Source organism: Aulonocara sp. 'chitande type north' Nkhata Bay, linkage group LG18 (genome assembly GCF_057382095.1).
Source record: "Aulonocara sp. 'chitande type north' Nkhata Bay isolate Kocher_YH1m ecotype deep benthic linkage group LG18, A_spYH_male_GT1.1, whole genome shotgun sequence".
Taxonomy (NCBI): Eukaryota; Metazoa; Chordata; class Actinopteri; order Cichliformes; family Cichlidae; genus Aulonocara; species Aulonocara sp. 'chitande type north' Nkhata Bay.
In genome coordinates, this window is record NC_141361.1 from 23,674,035 (window position 1) to 23,692,337 (window position 18,303).

General features: G+C 42.0%; 1 protein-coding gene and 1 non-coding gene across 10 annotated transcripts; both read left to right on the forward strand.

Moving 5' to 3' along the window:
* The first annotated feature begins 600 nt into the window (after window positions 1-600).
* LOC147308594 (phosphatidylinositol 4-phosphate 5-kinase type-1 gamma-like) lies at window positions 601-16,919 on the forward strand. 9 transcript variants are annotated; one of them, XR_015126173.1, is made up of 18 exons: window positions 601-918; window positions 4,635-4,663; window positions 4,806-4,895; window positions 5,039-5,169; window positions 5,257-5,374; window positions 8,556-8,708; window positions 9,129-9,428; window positions 9,664-9,872; window positions 9,949-10,032; window positions 10,407-10,455; window positions 10,620-10,704; window positions 10,795-10,965; window positions 11,812-11,968; window positions 12,068-12,136; window positions 12,228-12,783; window positions 12,981-13,015; window positions 15,260-15,346; window positions 15,452-16,919. XR_015126173.1 is itself a non-coding variant. In XM_086272709.1 (18 exons), the coding sequence occupies exons 1-18, from the start codon at window positions 825-827 to the stop codon at window positions 15,452-15,454; spliced, it is 2,460 nt and encodes an 819-aa protein (XP_086128835.1). In that variant the 5' UTR covers window positions 601-824; the 3' UTR covers window positions 15,455-16,919. The 9 variants fall into 9 exon arrangements, 5 of the variants coding, with proteins under 5 accessions (XP_086128835.1, XP_086128837.1, XP_086128838.1 ...); XR_015126172.1 differs by having other exon boundaries at window positions 15,263-15,346; XR_015126170.1 differs by lacking the exon at window positions 15,452-16,919 and adding an exon at window positions 13,410-13,484 and having other exon boundaries at window positions 15,263-15,318.
* Window positions 6,819-6,924, forward strand: LOC147308595 (U6 spliceosomal RNA). The gene has a single exon (XR_015126289.1). It is a non-coding gene; the product is annotated as a U6 spliceosomal RNA (small nuclear RNA).
* Window positions 16,920-18,303: the final 1,384 nt, after the last annotated feature.

Sequence of the window (18,303 nt, forward strand, 5' to 3'; positions counted from 1 at the left end):
AAGTGGCAGACCTTAAAAGTGCTCTACAGCAGATAAACAGTATAACAGAGTGTTAGGGCCACATTAAGAAAAAAAAACTAGTATTCATTTTGAGAATAAAGTCAATCCACCCCCCAACTTGCATGTCTCTAAAATACTTGTGAAAACGAATTGTTTATTTTGGGGAACTTTGTCTCATTTATACCTAAAAAAAAAATAATTTTTTTTTCTTAGAAGCGATAATGAATGAATAAATAGGTTGTGTTATTGTGGATATTTTGTTGGCCACTGGTGTCTTAACACAACATACATCCTCTTTATTGCATAACAGTGTAACCACTGGCATCCTTGCATCATACCAGCCCTTTAATATGCACCAATACATCCAACTCTTTATAGTTCGTGTGTTGTTGTTTTTTCCCTTGTGACCAAATGCAGCTTTCTGCGCCATTGTTTCAACGTCCTTATATTTACAGAAGCTTCTTACTTTTCTAAGTTTGAAGCAGCACCTTCTTACTCACACGTACAGGCCTATCGTTGCCCTCCAGTGTATCCCGGCCTGCTGTTACTTTGCTGAGAGCTGCGGGCTCACGCTGTAGTGGCACGCGCCCTACCCGGTGCGTGATAATGACGATGACGCAGAACAGCGGCAGAGATGATCGGCACCGCTGGCACTGAGCATGTCCGCGCCGCTACACTTCCACAGCGATAAAACCTGCATCCGTGGAGTTATGTGGTGGGCATTTATAGCAATAAACATCGGACCGGGGTTCTGCATCCAGCAACATCTGGTTCCCGCTGAGGAAGGACGCGGCTGCGCATCGTGATCAGGAACCGTCCGGGAGATGGAAGCGGGGACTGCGGGAACCGGGGATGACGGCAGCCCGAGCGAGGCAGCGGCCGCTGGCCCATCTATGCAGCTTGAATTCGGGGACCCTGGTTCGTATGTTTTAGTGAAATTGTCAAACGGCCATCATTTTTGGTGGCGGTTTTATTAATAGCCGCCGCCTATGAAAGCTGATCTAACCCGGGAAGTTGGGCATAGCTGGGCTGCATCCTACCCTGCAAACAGTGCGTGGACACAGCTAGGCACAGACGAGAAAATCACACCAAAACAGATCCACAGAGTAGTAGCCCAGGGTAATCCCACTAAAGTGTGGGACTAAACAATAGATTGGTGGGTTGAATAACTCAAGATTGAAGTCACTGTGTTTTTTTAAATGCCACTGACTCACCGCAGGCTGGCACCAGCACAAGGTGCACATTAGGGATGTGTCCACACATTCCCACAAGACCAAATAAAGCTGAGCTGAGATGAAAGTTAATTTTCCCAAATGAGTACGTGGAAGTGTTTACTTGCATGGCAAACACACGACAGCAGTCATTTGTATGTGCATCATCATTAACAGGCTGACAAACACACCGTGAGCTGTTGAGCATCCATTGGTAAACGTTGTGTGCTCTCTCGGTCTCTGTCAGGTGTCATTTTATTCTCCTTCGCTTCTCTCCGTCCTCATAATTCTTGCCATCTGTCTGGTCCTCTTCCGAGCTATATCTGGAGAGTGGCTCATGTAATCTCTTGTGGAATTAAAACATAAATCACACAGTAATCTCTTAAATGCATATCATTTTCAGGCATTGCTGTGGACACCACTGCTTCACATACCACAGAGCATGCCATGGCATTTTAATTTTGTTATTTAATTTTGCAGCAAATTTCCTTTCTGTGCATGCTCAGGCGTAAGCGGTTCACAAAATATATCTGAATGCAAAGAGCTTCAAAATCTACCCCCATGTCTAGTTTCACATTAATGTCACAGCAACAGGCCACCATTTCTTCCCCCCAGCTGATAAGGAAAAGCTATAATCCTCTTTGCCATCAAACGGACAGCCCTTAAGGCATATTTCTCTCAACACTGACACAAAATATGTCATAACAAGAATACCTCAGTGAGCTCTCAGTTACTGCACATGTCCTTTAAACTCTTTTATTACACATTCAAAGTAAATTCATCTTACAGGTGGCCTGTCACCCACATACTAATCTCAGATGACCCAGTGGGGTTTGTCCTGTTTATTGCTTGCAGCTCAGTGACACGTTATTCTAGCCTGACCCTAATCCCACAGAGACTCTTTGTGTGCACGTCCACCCCAGGATACTCCTTCTCATTGTTTTGCCTGAGAGGCTTTGTTGCAGTACTAATCTGCAGTCTACAGGTGGATACATCCTGACAAAAGGCAGAACTTTTTGCCCCATTGCCACTCAAAACAGTCCACTTAACCCCTCAAAGAAATCATTTAATTCTTCATCATCCACTTATTTTTGTTTGTGCAATCGTGCGCATCATGTGTTCAAATACTGGTTTTTGTGTGTGTGTGTGCAAAATAGTGATTGAGCATTTTTGATTTTACCTATGGTGATGTCAAGTTGTAATCAGTCAGTTTGTCTAACACATATTGGATTGATTGTAATGACCAATAATTGTTTCCCGAGGATGAACACCTTTGGTGATCCCCTCACATTTTCACTGACACTACACAGTTCACCTTTTAGGCTTTGAACTTAGTGCCTGACCAATATATTTGTGGGGCGATGGACCAGCCGATATGAGCTATTCTTCAATATATTGATCCTGGTATTTATTATATCAGAAAAATACACATTTTAAAAGTGTCACGGTCGTGGTAGTGTCCTCCAATCTCTTTGGCTGTTGCTGTGGGTTTATGGCAGGCTTTAGTTTCTCTTAAAAATATCTTCTATAGTAAATACCAACAGAACAGTGTGTACTCCAATTTTTTCTCTGTTGTCTCCATGACACACAAAATCTTGCACTTTAAAAACAATCCCACCACAAACACTGCAAGGTAGGAACCAAAATTACTTTGCAATAGGTATGTTGAGATAAATAGTAATTAATAAACTTAATAATGAAAAACCATAAAATTGTATTATAAAACCTGATGTGCATTATAAATCAACAGCAAAAGTTACACAAATGGCATGTGACCAAAAATAAATGCTAGCGGAGTAACTATGGTTACAAAGGCAAAGAAGAGAGGGAAGAAACACCGCTCATCTGTGTTATGAGTGGTTATGTTGCATAGTTTGTCCACCAGAGGGCACTTTGCACTTTCCTGTTGGTACCTGAGCTGAGCATAAACAAGTAATACACTAACAAGATTATTTTTACACTGTGTTGTCATATCATCTTAACAAGAACTCATAAGTAACTGCACATAATAAATGTTGGAGAGATCTATTTATGTTTCATGTGTTGGAAAGAAGAAAATAATTGCTGATATATTGGATTTCTAAACTGTCAAATATTGGTGTCAGTTTTAAAAATCTTTCTCTAGCTCTGGTCCTAACAATTGCCATTAAAAGATGAACTCCATTAACTGTTAGCATCCTGTAACTGTAACCTAGGAACATTGTACTCATGAGCAAACACATGCAAAACTAATGACACTCCTGGGAGCCTCAGCTGTGCATTGTCTTTAGAGCTACTCAGCAAACGCCCCACTGAGATAGTGAACAGCTGCTATTTTGAAGCAAAGAGTCGGTAAGAGGAGAATACACTTGTATTAATGGCCTTGGAGGACTGTGTGCTACCCATACTTTTGTTAAATCAAATATTCTGCATGTTAGTTTAAGTTTATGACAGTTGAGATCATACTTGCAAATTATGTGATCAGCAAACTGCTCTGTTATGATTAACTGACAGCAACATCTGCTACAGTGTCTGCTGTGTACTTTAACATGGCTTTCTCATGCATTATCTCAGCAATGTTTTGTTAACCTTGACTCTCATACAACATGAAAGTTACCATGAAGTTGCTTCCTGCTCTCTCATCCTATTAAATACATACAAACACAGCCTAGTTGCGTCCTTCCTGCCGCTTGGAAAGATTTTTTCCTAATCCTTGCATGTGATTGGTCGGTGATGTGATCTGGACACCTCGGCCAATGGCAGCACTCAGATTAAGAAGGAAGTCAATCCAATAGAGTTTTTACCTTCTCTCTACAAATCTCACTGATCCAGGAATAGAAAACACAGACGGTACGCTGCAGCAGCCTGACTGTTGGATGTCAGTTTCACTGCATCCAGTATCTTGTTTTTCTTTCTGGATTATCAAACAATTTTTAACTTGTAGAGACTAAACTCTTCTGCGGTGAGTTTAAACACCAATTTACTTGGCAAGATTAATAAATGCTGCAGAAGTAGCGTTTGAACATTTCCATTTTTAAATGAACTAAAATGAAATGACCCTGAGCCAAGGAATGTGGAACAGAATGCTAATGACAATGCTGCTATACTGGCTTTTTCAAGCTCTGCAGATAAAGTTTTTCGAGTTAAAACCTACAAAATTAAGAAAGTTTGAGCTGATGTTGCATACTATCATGTAGTGCTCATAATCTATGTTGCTACTCTGAACTAGGATCCTGAGCATCCACAGAATGAGTCTGGTTGTTTCTTTCACTTTGGGATATTTGACGTGTGCTTTCAGTCTAATTTGGGGCTAATTATTTAGCTTGATATTAAAGCTACATCTGCACACTCACTCATGCTGAGTAATGTACAGATGTGGGCACTGAGTGAGTGAAGTGTGAAGAGTTTACAGCTAAACATTTTTCTCCTTCTTTCTGTCCACAGATTCAAGCAGGAAGGCTCAAATAACAGAGGTGCCATTGTTGCTTCACATTCTACACCCCTCACCTGTCTCTGTGTCTTGCATCTGCTCGATCTGTTCTCTCATCTATTTGTTGCTTGAATAGTTCATTTCATTGTAACTTTCATGGGAATAATACACATTATCTGTGACAGATGCCGTCCCCATTCGGATCAAGCCAAGGGCATGAGAAGAAGATTGGCCACAGGAGGGTCGATGCCTCTGGAGAGACGACTTACAAGAAGGTTTTTCTTTTATTGTTCTTTTTTTCTTTTTTTTTGCCTGTTTGCCTCTTAATACTGTTTGTAGGTTTTCGTGGCATCACGATTTCAACTGTATGCCACCCACACCTTGGTCTGTTGCTCTTTTCTTTGTTGTCCGCCTCCAGACAACCTCCTCTGCTTTGAAAGGTGCCATCCAGTTGGGTATCGGATATACTGTTGGCAACCTCAGCTCCAAGCCCGAGAGAGATGTGCTCATGCAGGACTTCTACGTGGTTGAAAGCATCTTCTTCCCCAGGTACATTCATATCAGTAAATGTGCATACAATTTCCATGAGATATTGCTTCTTATCCTCTTTCTGTTGTCGCACTTTACTCCATACAGCGAAGGCAGTAACCTCACACCAGCCCACCACTTCCCAGACTTCAGGTTTAAAACCTACGCCCCTGTGGCCTTCCGCTACTTCAGAGAGCTTTTTGGGATCCGACCGGATGATTACCTGGTGAGATACTTATTTTCTCTGATGACTCACAATGCACTCAGTGTATTTAAGTATCATCTAAATTACAGTGTAACTAAACTGTTATTCCTTTACACATGGGATGAGCAGTGAAGATTTTCATAAACTAAAGATAGCATAGCATAGCTTAGCCATCAGTCTCAATTCATCAGCTAATATCCTTCTACACATCCTAGTGGAAAATCTCATATAAAGCACATTATTTAAGTTGCATTAGCCTTCCTACAATTGTCACTGTCTCTGCAAGCCACTTTGTAACCCACCTCCAAAGTCATCCTGACTGAAATGTGTGACTTGATTCCGAGTATTTCGCTGTAATTTAACCGTTCTCTCTCAAACTATTTGTCAATATTTAGCTTGAATTGTATTTGCATAGTAGGAACATTGTGGGAAAAGCAGTATGTCAATATCATTTCCACCAGTTATTAGACATGACGCAATATTTTTAACTCAGATGATCATGTGACACGGCAAGGCGCCCATCATGTGTCCATCCACAATTTAAATATCAGTCCTCATCCTGGAGTAGGGTTGCCAACCGTCCCTTAAAATACGGAATCGTCCCGTATTTCGAAACAAAAGTACACGTCCCGTATTGAGCTAATAAGGGACGCACTTTGTCCCGTAATACAGTGAGAATCAAAAGTAGTCTATAACTTTTAATGGAATTAACGCTTTGTTTGAAAACATAATTCCCAGCCCCTCTCCTGCTTTGTGACCAATGAGCTGACAGCACACTTATGACAATTCGAGTATGACAATTCAGATTACCGCTCATCTCATTGGTCGAGGAAAGGTCGCTTGCGGAGAAAATACCGGAAGACAACAGATGACCTCAACAAGAAGCATGGCCAACAGGGAAACAAACGCCGACACTGCGGTGCAAGTCTCGGACGACAGTACACCTAAAGCTGGGCAGACACTGTGTGATTTTTTCAGTCACGATATTCAGCTCCTGCTCAAACTGCACGATTGACTCGCAGAGGTTAGAAGTTGGTAGGTCACGATGCAGGGTCTCACACTATACCGCCCGATGCTCTGATGCGACCTGAGTGCTCACACTGTGCCTCCATAACATGAAGGTTATAACAGAAAATCTGTCGCTCGCTCTCTCTGTCTTTCACTCACACAGACACACCACCACCACCATCAACTTTGCTAAATTGCTAATGAAAAACATGATCAGGCAGCTGTGATTGAGCAGCATGTAAATCCAACTATTTTCACGGTTGTTGTGGTCGTGATAATTTTGTGATGCCACATCGAAAAGGCTCGGATGAGCTTTCCAAAGTTCTACAAGTTGTGCCTCCATCGCTTGTGTCCAGATCACACGCTGCACAGCCGTGCTGCTCCATCTTTTTCACCGACGTTTACGTGTTTGCGCGTGAGCAGTGTGAGCGGCTGTGGTGACACCCTCACACCCTCAGTGTTACTTCGGTAGCACATATACTAAAATTGGAACGATACAGAGAAGATTAGCATGGCCCCTGCGCAAGGATGACACGCAAATTCGTGAAGTGAGACCCTCATAGATGAATAATGATGATGAGTTAAGATGCGTAATCATGGGAACAAGCGGGTTTACAAACAGGAGCAGCTGATTAGCATTAGAAAAGCTGAAATAATACCTCAACTGAACTCAATTGTACTAAATGCACTAAATGTGCACTGTTACAAGAATATTTTTCTTTCTATTGTTTTCTATTATTTTAAGTTAAGCAGGACAGAGTTCTTTTAAAGAAAGATTTACTTATATTCTCAAAAGTTAAGCATGACAGGCTTCTGTTTAAGAAAGAGACCTGTTTTATTGTGTTAATGTTGTCATTTTGAGCTAAAAATAAATGGCTAAATGATCACTTGTTTCACATGTGTTCATATCACAAAGAATAGAATATGCATCTACTTAAATCAACTTCAAGTCAAATGGTTAAAAAAAATAATTTCACACACAAAAAAGAGCTAGAAAATTCACCAAACTGGGAAGGGTGAAGACAACTGGGTTGCCCGGCCCTGGCCACGAGGTGTCCCTTATTTATTTTCCAGGGAGTTGGCAACCCTATCCTGGAGTATTAGTCAGAGTATATTAAAACTTACACATAATGATCTTCACCCGTGTTGTGCTCAAGGTTAAAGTAATAGTTGCTGTGCTGTGAGCACCTTTACATTTTTACAAGAATTACCCTTCTCCCTAAAGCATTGGTCAGATTTCAGTGAAACTTGCACACAATGATAACCTAATGAGTTTCCACTCAAATCATGCCCAAGGTCAAGATCAAGGTCCCAGTTCTCAGTTGCACGACCATTCACACACTGTGCATGTGCACATGAGGTGACATAGCGTGTTCTCAGCAGCACATTTAAGCTCACACTCTACCTGTGCCAGAGGGAGATTAGCTGACTAAAGCCTTCCTTTTAAAATTCCAAGTAGTGGCAGCAGACGGTTAGAGCGGTTTGTTTTTGTGTCTGCATGTGTTTGTGCTGCCGGTGGAGGGGTGGAGTAATGAGATAATTGCATTTTGTCAGCTAAGCCATAGAAAATTGCCTTCCTATGTGAGGCAAATTAGCTACAATCAAAGGGTACGCGCTTACCTCTCAGCTCATTTCTCCAGCCTCCAACCAGAGAATTACCTCAAATACCTCAGATGTCAGATATAGTGAGAAGTTTGCTGATGCTACTGGAATGCCTCCATTAGGCTAAAGCTTAACGAGCTTTGGTAAAACATCATCCCTGCTTTCTGTACACTTTCATAAGATAAATGAATGCAACAGTAAAGATAGTAAGTTCATTTGAGTGACTAATACAGCATTAATTTGTAGTAATCTCAACAGTCTATACACACATAGTTTCTTTTTTGTGCTGATGAGTAATGTCGAGTGAGTGGGTAGATGCATTAGTCCTTTGGTTGGATGGTGGAAAGCTCTAGTGGCTCAAACATGAGCAAAGCTATGCAGCCACCCAAAAAAGACATAATGAATATTGTACGAACTTCTGACTATCTAATTATTCTGTCAAAACAGGTGACACAAGCATAACATGAAATTAATGAATTAGTTTGCTTTTGTAGCATTTGCATGTTAAAAACATGTTTCCAGAGATCGTAAAGTCAGACTGTTTGAATTGAGGTTAAATTGTACTCTGTGTTTTATCTGTGCTTCTGTCTAGTATTCTCTGTGTAATGAGCCACTGATTGAGCTGTCAAATCCAGGAGCTAGTGGCTCAATTTTCTACGTGACCCGTGATGATGAGTTTATCATCAAAACTGTGCTGCACAAAGAGGCTGAGTTTCTGCAGAAATTGCTCCCTGGATACTACATGGTAAGTATCTCATCCATTAGAATCATTTTGGGAAAGTAAAATGAATGATTTCCATAAGTGTGATAATATGTTAGGAGTTGGAGAATGAAATCTTGCTTTGGGTTTGAACTGCACATGCCACAGAAACTTCGAGTCACCTTTATCCTCTTAATCCAAACCTCCGCGGTTGGCCCAGGTTAGCGGTGATGTCAGCAGGTGGTGGTGTTGTGATAGGTGAGAGCACGGAGTTAGGCTGGGTACTCCACGGACACGGTGGAGAAACACAAGCATGAGCTGAGGCCTGGTGTTGAGTCACGCTGTTTCGCATGTGCATGGTACTGAAATGGGGTGGAAGCCACAGATTGCAACCAAAATGAACCACTAATGTGCCACATTTTCTTCCCTGCGCCTCTCTCCCTCCCTCTATAAATCCCTCTCCAGAACTTGAACCAGAACCCCCGGACTTTACTGCCAAAGTTTTTTGGCCTCTACTGTGTCCAGTGTGGAGGAAAGAACATCAGAGTGGTTGTGATGAACAATATTCTACCACGCTCCGTGCGCATGCACCTCAAGTTCGACTTAAAGGGCTCAACATACAAGCGGCGAGCATCCAAGAAGGAAAGAGAGAAGTCCAAACCCACTTTTAAAGACCTGGACTTTCTGAGTGATATTCCTGAAGGCCTCACACTGGACCAGGACACATACGGCGCTCTGGTCAAAACGCTGCAAAGAGACTGCCTGGTAAGAGGGCAAATAGAAAGGAGCTGGATAAACTGGTCTTTGTAAAAGTAGATTAACACTGTGCATCTAGCAGCCAAGCCAACCACACATCTTCCTGGTAGTTCATGAAAGAATTTGAGGAAAGCAGAAAAAAAAAAAGCTTAAAAGGCTCTAACATTAATTCCATACTCAAATATTCATAGTTTTCCTCAAAGATTTCACAAATATTTATTGCATTTTATGTGTTTTACATCAGGTTCTGGAGAGTTTTAAGATTATGGACTACAGTTTGCTGCTTGGGGTCCACAACAAGACCCAAGCAGAGAGAGAGCGTCAGTCTCAGGGCTCACCCATCAAAGGAGGGGATGAAAAGAGGCCCGCAGGGCAGAGATCCTTGTATTCCAGTGCCATGGAGTCAATACAGGGAGGCTCCACATGCAGGGACACTCTGGAGCAGGATGACACGTAAGACAGCACTTCAAAAAGCCTCTCCTCATCCTCACCTCAAATATGCACACGGTAACTTTTCTGCTCTCTTTAGTATGGGTGGCATTCCAGCTATGGGTGCTAAAGGGGAGCGCCTCCTGCTGTTCATTGGAATCATTGACATTCTGCAGTCCTACAGGTAGGTGATCAGTGTGTGCTACTTGTGAGACAGTGTGCCACTGAAGAAAACGCAACAACTAAGGCTTAGTTGGGTGCAGAAGTAGCACCGTTCTGGGAAGATTATTAAGAAAAAATGCACTGTTAATACTCAAACCCTTAGTTTTTTACTGGGAACTACTTATGTCATCAAGCATGTCATATTTTAAATAGCTGCAAAATCATTTAATAATAATATGCAGGTGGAAGGAATGAGGATCTACATAAAGGTTGATTTCTATTTTTATTTTTATTTGGGAAGATTGCTTTATGTCGGCAATATTAGCCACTGATTTAGCAGTAAACTGCTAGATATGTGCGGCACCTAATAAATAATTGAATTTTTCCATCTGGCAGGCTGATCAAGAAACTGGAGCATTCCTGGAAGTCCCTCATCCATGATGGAGTGAGTATCTTTTATGTAACTGTTATGTAATAGTTTGAATCCAAGCCCAACAGACCAGTCTAAACCATATCTTGTTTTTTGTTTTACGGCATATATTAAGGATAGAAAATGTTTATATATTTTATCTTCACTCTTTCTTTATTGGGACCTGTATTCTCCCACAGGACACTGTGTCGGTTCACAGACCGAGCTTCTATGCTGAGAGGTTCTACAAGTTCTGTAGCACAGTTGTGTTCAAGAAGAGTTGCTGTGAGTTCGTGCACAGGTCGCAGTTTGTAGTGTTTCCTCTGGTCCTAATAAAGGGAACGAGTCCAAGTAATCCGTCTGCTGAATTTACAGCACTGCGATCGTCTCCATCCAAGAGAGGACGAGGGGTTCTAATGTCCAAGTCCAGTGCAGGAGCCAGCTCGACGGGGCAGCGTCCTTCACTGACTGATGACAGGCCAGAAAACTTGGACAACTTGGAGAACCTAAGAGGAGCTCGCAGTTTCCCCATGCTGGAGGACAATGGTATGACCTTTTCTAAGCTTTAATGGAAAAAAATGACTTGATAAGAACAGAGAAATATTTCCCACAGGGTGCACAAAGGTTTCCTTTAAGGGTTTTCTTTCTTTCTGGTAGAAGGGAGTTTTTCCTTCCCATTGTCGCTAAACCGCTTGCTCATTAGGGGCTTTACCTTTACCTTACAGTCTAAAGCACCTTGACGGAACTACTGTTGTGATTTGTGTGTTAGGAAGTTCCTTAAGAAAGCTTACGTCTCCTTTGTTGTTGTTGTTTTTACACCAAGTTAAAAGCTAATACAGCAACACGATTTCTAACCTTGACACTGACGTCCTCTATTTTCTGCAGCTGAGTGCTCCTTTTCCCTTTAAGTAAAATAAATCAAACATTGTTTATTATTAACGTGCAGTGATGAAGCAGCAGCAGCATAGCAGCATCAGAAACAAAGTATAAGTAAAAGTAACAAATCAATACTAGATGACACAGGAAGGGAATAATATGAGGTGTGCACAACAATACCAGATGGATATTACTTCAGTAAAAAAGGGAGCATTTGTAAACTTTCTAAGACCTGTAAGAGCAAGAATGTAAGAAGACAATTAAATTTGAATTTTGCACAGGTAACTGAGTTTAAGGACCACTGCAAGCATATGGCAGAGTTCAGATATCAGAGGTTCAGAGAAGAGTGCAGTGCAGTGTCGTACACTCAGATAGATCTTTGTTCTGTGGTACAGCCTCCTGAGATGCACCTTTAATGTTAGTGTGCTCTGTTTCTTAAAGAATTTATGTCCTGTTCATTTTTTCATCTCTCTTGCGCACACAGCTCATGATCTCTTACTTAACTATGCCCCTCAGGGAAGGAACCGCCCTGCACCCCTCCTTCATTTGAAGATGCCACCACAGCATCTATCGCTACCACTCTGTCATCAAACAACTCCCTACCCACCACCCCATTCGATACACCTGAGCACCCTCGCTACAGGAGGCAAATGCTTTCACCAAACATTTCCAGGTGAGAATATCTGATGAATATAAAATGTTATATCTAATCTGCTCTTATGATATTGTTCTTCCACGGTCATGCTTGCTCTGTGCTTCTGTCTGCTTTCAGGTCACAAAAAGAGATAGTTGAGGTTCACGGTGAACGCCAGGACACCATAACAGTGGAGGTGGAGCTCAGGTAGATGCATATGCAGTGCGAAAATCCCAGGATGGTTTCCATTTATTCATATGTGGTATTCTAACATTGTTCTATGTCTTGGTTAATGCAGTAAAATCCCAAAGAGCACGGAGCTCACACAGATGACAGAAATCCCCACATCCAGCCATCCAGCAGCTGATCCTCTGCTTCCTGTCACTGCATCATCTATGTCATCCACTCCTCCTTCTGTTAACCCCTGCTCTCAGTATTCATCACCCAGCCTTCCTCCTTCCTTTGTGTCCTCCTCCTCCACCACCTCTCAGTGCAGCGGGTATTCATCCTCCACACTTACTTCATCAATCCGTCCGTCCACCAAGCCACTCACATCTCCTGCTTCTGCTCAGTCTTTAAGCCTTTCTTCTCCAGTCTGTCATTCTGCTGCACGATCCACAGGTCCAAACAGCTCCACCCTTCCTCCTGCATCAGCATTCACCCCCATCTGTCCGGCATCCTCTCACTCCTACTCCCACAACTCCTCTCACCACCTGCCATCGACGCCCCCCTCCTCTGTCCCTCAAAGCCCCCAGGTGTGTCAGCAGTCACCACGTACGTCGCGCAATCAGCTGTCTGTCTCCAGCAGCCACGACTCACTGGATGGAGAGGTGCAGGTTTCCGACATATACTTTGTAAGTTCCCCTGTTTTCGCACTCCAATTCTTCTGGTTCTTGTTTTGCAGAAAATATTCCACACTAGATACTAACCAGTTTAAAGTAGGTAAAACAAACCACAATGATCATACAGCTGATTTATGAGAAAATCCATTTTCAGGGAGTAAAGATGATTTTATCTGATGTTTGTCTTTGATCTGCTGGGTCTTTTGCAGTGGCCCAGTCAGGACAGCGTGGTAGAGTTGTGATGGTGAGGGGGGGAGAGGGGGCTCTATCTGTTTGCACGCACTATAGGAAATGCTCCTGCTTTTCAAAATGCTTTATTTCAACTGAAGCATGAGGCTGCCAGGAGCCACCGTCCATGCTTTTTGATTGTTGCCTTTTCTGCACAGCATGATTCTTAGCTGCTGATCTGCAGTCATTCCTCCTCTCAGCTTCACTCACAGCTCTCCACAGCTCTATCCTTTGTGGGATTTTGTTTGTCTTTGCTGCATTCTTCCATTTATTCCACATTTTCTGCTTTATGTTTCTCTTATAACTCCTTCTATATTCTCATGCATATTATTTTTCCATATAATTTTATGCTCAGATCACTTCATTTTCATGTGTGTGCCCGTGTGTGTGTGTGTGTGTCCATCCATCAGTATGCAGATGGCAGATATTGGGTGTACTCTCCAGTTCTTGGCCGTCGTAAGCTAAACTCTAGTTCAAGTTACAATGTAAGTCACCATCAAAGTAGTTAGCTGTGCATTAGTCCAGGTGATGTTTGTACATACTAGACTACACTGGTAGTAACTGTTCCATTGGGCCTGTTGCACACATAGCTACTTAATGATCTTTGAAGGTAAAATAAAGTCTGTTTCCTATGATTTATTTCATGCGGATGTCACAAGAAAGGGCGCTGCATATAAAACTGCATGTCATGTAGCTTGTTGACAGTAAAGATTAGTTGGAACGTGTAGGTTTCTGGACCTCTAAATGAACGTAGTACAATAGGTAAGGATAAATGTGTGTTTGGTTGATGATTTGATTGTTGTAACAATGCTTTTTGGCAGTAAATCTTATTCCATTGGAAAGCCAGTTTTTCCCCTTAAAATGTCCCACATTTATAGGGCAAAGGCATGCCTACGGTTCCTAAGTGCTGACAGGGTGAGAATCTATATTGCCGTGGTAACAATGAAACATTGGACAATGAAAGTGAGGTCTCTAGATGAAGAATAAAATAAAAATACAAATTAAAAAAAATTGGTGTTGATGTAAATACCAATGTTAACTGCAGTTGTTAATATGTAAACATGATATTGTGTTGTATTAATGTAAACATTGTACATCAAAGTGGTATTGGATCTGATTGTCTAAAATCTGGCAGCATTCAGCGTGGTGATGGCTGAGGGATCAAAGCTGTTCCTTAGTCTGTTTTTGTCAGTGTGGATCTGAAACATCTGCCTGAAGCGAGATGTTTCAGATCCATAAATGACCAAGGTGAGATGGGTCTTAAAGGATTTTATTAATTTTCCTGGGACAGTGGGAACTGTGCAGATATCGGCTGTATCCTTCAATTTAGAGATCGCACTTGGGTTCACTCCAAATAATAATGCAGCTTAGTTTTGTGGAACATACAATCAAGTAGCTCATCCAGACCAGTAAAATGTGGCACGCTGGGGGAAGACGCCAACTGACCATTGCAACAGGGTCCATGCTCACAGGTGCTGCTAATCAGGCACAAATCAGCCAATTGATTGTCAGCACCTGGGGTACCAGAGGCTCGAAACAAGAGTCAACAGCAGAATAAGCTGTTTGGCATTAGCAGAGAAGATTTGGCAAGTTTTTCATGGCCTCGACCCACAAATGCATTTTCCTTACAAGTGTGGCAGCAGAAACAGGATTTCCACCAGGAAATCCTTGGCAAGAAGCAGTTCTTTGTTACAACAAAGAAATAATCAACCAAACACAAATGTCCTTACTTTTTGTGCTACATTTAATTGACTGTAACTTGTACTTGCTTTGTGCTTTTAGTGATGTTCAAGCTTCTTTGAACCTCTTTGAATGTAATCATCCTTTCTGAGGCAGTAAATGACCATGGCGCTAACGTTTTAAGTTTCCATATTACATTAATTATTTGTGACTTTAAAAAGCAGCAGTGAAATAATTTACAAGCAACAAAGAGGGGAAGTAACATCTAGTTCACACAGACCTAGTTTCCCTTTTGAAATGACAGAGAAGTTGGAGAAGTCGCCCTTAAAGCTGATCTGCATGATTTGGACAGAGTGGCTATGGCTTGATCTGATGATGAGGCTTTTATTTCAGATTCTGATTTTAATATTTATACATGCATCACCTTCAGAAGCCACAACATGCAAAACTGCACATTGCAGCTTTAAACTGTTCCGGGAATAGGGATTGTCTCTGCAGAGCTCTGTTTCCCAAATCAGTGTTAAGTCCTCTGCTCTTCTTTCTTCTTGCGCTTCCCTCTGCCGGCTGTGTTTGGTAACAGCAGACTCAGGAGGATCGGAGCTGGGCGTACTCTCCTCTGCACTGCAGCTCAGAGTCCAGACGGGGCTCAGATGGGGAGAGTGAACCAGTAGGTGCACGGTTCATTCATGAGTCAAAGTTAAATCACAGAACAGACACGAGTGGACGCATTTGCTTTGCCAGCCTCTCTAATGTTAATCTTCTCGTTCTCCAGTAACTCACAGAGGAGGCAGCATCGGTGGGTGCAGCCAGAGGTCATCTGTGAGACTTTAATGATGAAACCACCAGGACGCTACGAAGAGTTCACGCTGATTGGCCAAGCTGCATGTGAGAGCTTGCTTTGCCAATAAAAACCAAAGGAGTGAACTTTTTTGGAAGTATTTAGCTGAGCTGAAGAAACAATCAAAAACCTTACAGTATTATAGGCAACATTTTAAAGCATCAGCTCCAGGACAATCTTACTGATATTAAGTGGAGGTATCACGCTGGCACTGTGAATGCTTTCAGTGTTATAAAAACGGGGCTCTCTGTGCAACAAACACAACATGATAAATTTTAGAGTTGATCCCAAAGTTTCCAGAGATACCAAACCTTCACGTGCTTATTTTCTGCCTCTTATCCAGAATCAGGTTGCCGGCTGGAGGCAGGCGAAGCAACATAGTCCAGATATCACTCTCTCCAGCTCTGGCTATGCAATATGGACATACTGTACGTGGTACTTCTTTGTTTTTGACTCTACCTGACTTTACAACTTCATGCTTTATTTGTGTGTCCATTTGTCTTTTTCACTAGAGGCATGTCAAAGCTGTGTGTAACTTTATTCCTAGCACTTTATCGGTGTACCAGTGGCTAAGGTCTTTTTATTATAATTATGTGTTTTATTATCTTGTCGTCAGCTGTTGGTCGAAAACACACTCAAACACAGTTGATGTTGTGGGTGTCGTGCGTGCAGTGTTCTCTTTCAGTCCACTCGACAAACTCTGATCTCACGATGAAAGCTTTGTTTACATTGCCTTACTGATTTTAACTAAGGTATAATCGTAACAGTTGTTTATTCATATTTTCTGATAATATGTAACGAACACAAACTCTTAAATCCATATGCGACTGTGAGAAACTGCGTTTTATAGCAGTTTAAACAAGAAATCGGCCAAGCACTTACTCGTTTTCCATATTCAAAGAGGTCAAGAGAGGGGAAAAAATGAGAAAAAAGGTCTTTTGTAAATTGTTGATAATCTGTGTGTGCTGTACCACATGCATCTGTGCCCTTATGTCTCTGTCTGTGCATGTGTTTGCATGCGTATAACATGTGACTGGGAAACGAATATTTTTTGTTTGTCAAAAAGTTGCTATCGCTGTTCAAGGCCATGAAAGTCCGAAGCAGCTGCACGCCTGCTGGCTACGCCAGAAGAGTTGAATCGGCCGAGTCTTCAGCCACCCCAGATTAATCAAGATTTACCAAATTAAACAAAGTACGAACTGAAGCATCCAAGAAAAGGCACGCCATACTATCCTTCTTCCACACACTGTGATGCTGGCTAAAGCAAGTTTGTCCCCCTGACTGTGTCCATAAGCAGCACTGCACCACATCACTGTATTATTTGAAGTTAACCTGCCTCGTTGTAGGTGACGGTGTTTGTAGCTGATCACTGTGTAAAATATAATTAAATTATATTGTGTAATTTGTTGTTGTTGTTGTTTTCTAAATCACGGTCACAAACCAGTTGTCCACTAGATGGCACCAGAGTGTCTCAGAAAAGGAATTCTCAGTGCCTGAAACGTCGCACAGTGTTTCTCACCCCTTTTAGTTGAACCGTAGAATTAAATTGCATAAAGACATATACCAGAATATCATCTGCTTATAGGTCATTTTATTGTGTTTCTAATGGATGATAAAAGGGGGGCTTGTATTTAAAGCCACGCATCCCACTCCTCCACATCACACTGACATTTCAAGGCATGCAAACATAATGATATGACATCTCGACTGCTTTTCTGGAGATTGTATTTATGTATTCATTTTCATAAATCGCCAGAGGACTTACTGCTATAAATGCAGCGCCATTCGAAAGAGATAGGGCTTCAACCAAAACAGCTCACCAGAAATTTTAGCTGATAGTCTGCATAAAGTGATGCTGGTCATAGTGGTTTCTATTATAATGAACAGAGAACAGAGGAAAGACAGAGTGATGCTAATTATAAGCAATAAAAAGTACTGAGGAAATATACTGAACTACAGCACGCACTTGGGTGTAGCCTATACACAGATGGGGGACAAATTAAAGGATAAAACAGCATAAAGGTGTTTTAATAATGGTTCTCTAAATGTCTGTAACACAACTGGAGAGATGACACAGCACCCTTACAAAATATACTCAGTCATTTGGTGTTTCGATGATAGCGGTGGAGAGATCCAGAAATCTGCCAAAGTTGTTCTGGTGACTGTGAATGTTGAAGCATATGATTCACATCATTTTTACACTCGTCAAGCCACCCCTCGTGCCTCATGAATGGGAGCGTCGTCATCTCGGAAGAGACTGCTGTCACTGGAAAGAAATGTTTCGCTGCAGGATAAAGCTTATCGCTGGATTCAGCAGTCTCTCTCCTCGAAGGGGAAACGTGGACCTAAATCATGCCAGCAAAAGGGCCTCAGAGTTCAAGTTTTCCTTTAATTTGTAAGCATGTGAACACATTTGCTTTGAGGAAAAGTAAAATACAAATAAAGTGCAGAGTAAATCTAATCAAGTGTGCAGTGAATTTGCTGACTGCTGGTGCAGGTACACTTGTATTGCTGCGTGCTTGTGTGGGCCAGAGTTGTGAATGTCAGTCAGGGTGACAAGTCAGGCATGTCGGGCACTGATGGAATGTGTGATGGACAAGGATCAGCAGCCACCTGCCCAATTGTCCAAGAATGAAATTGTCCCTCTCTTGATTTTCCACTTTTTTGTCCTTCTACCTTTCAGTGCACATGCATATACACACACACAGACACGCACCCTTTCCCCCCCCCCTCTCCATCCTATTTAATGCCTACTTCCTGAATTTCAGCCAAAAGGATATTCTTTA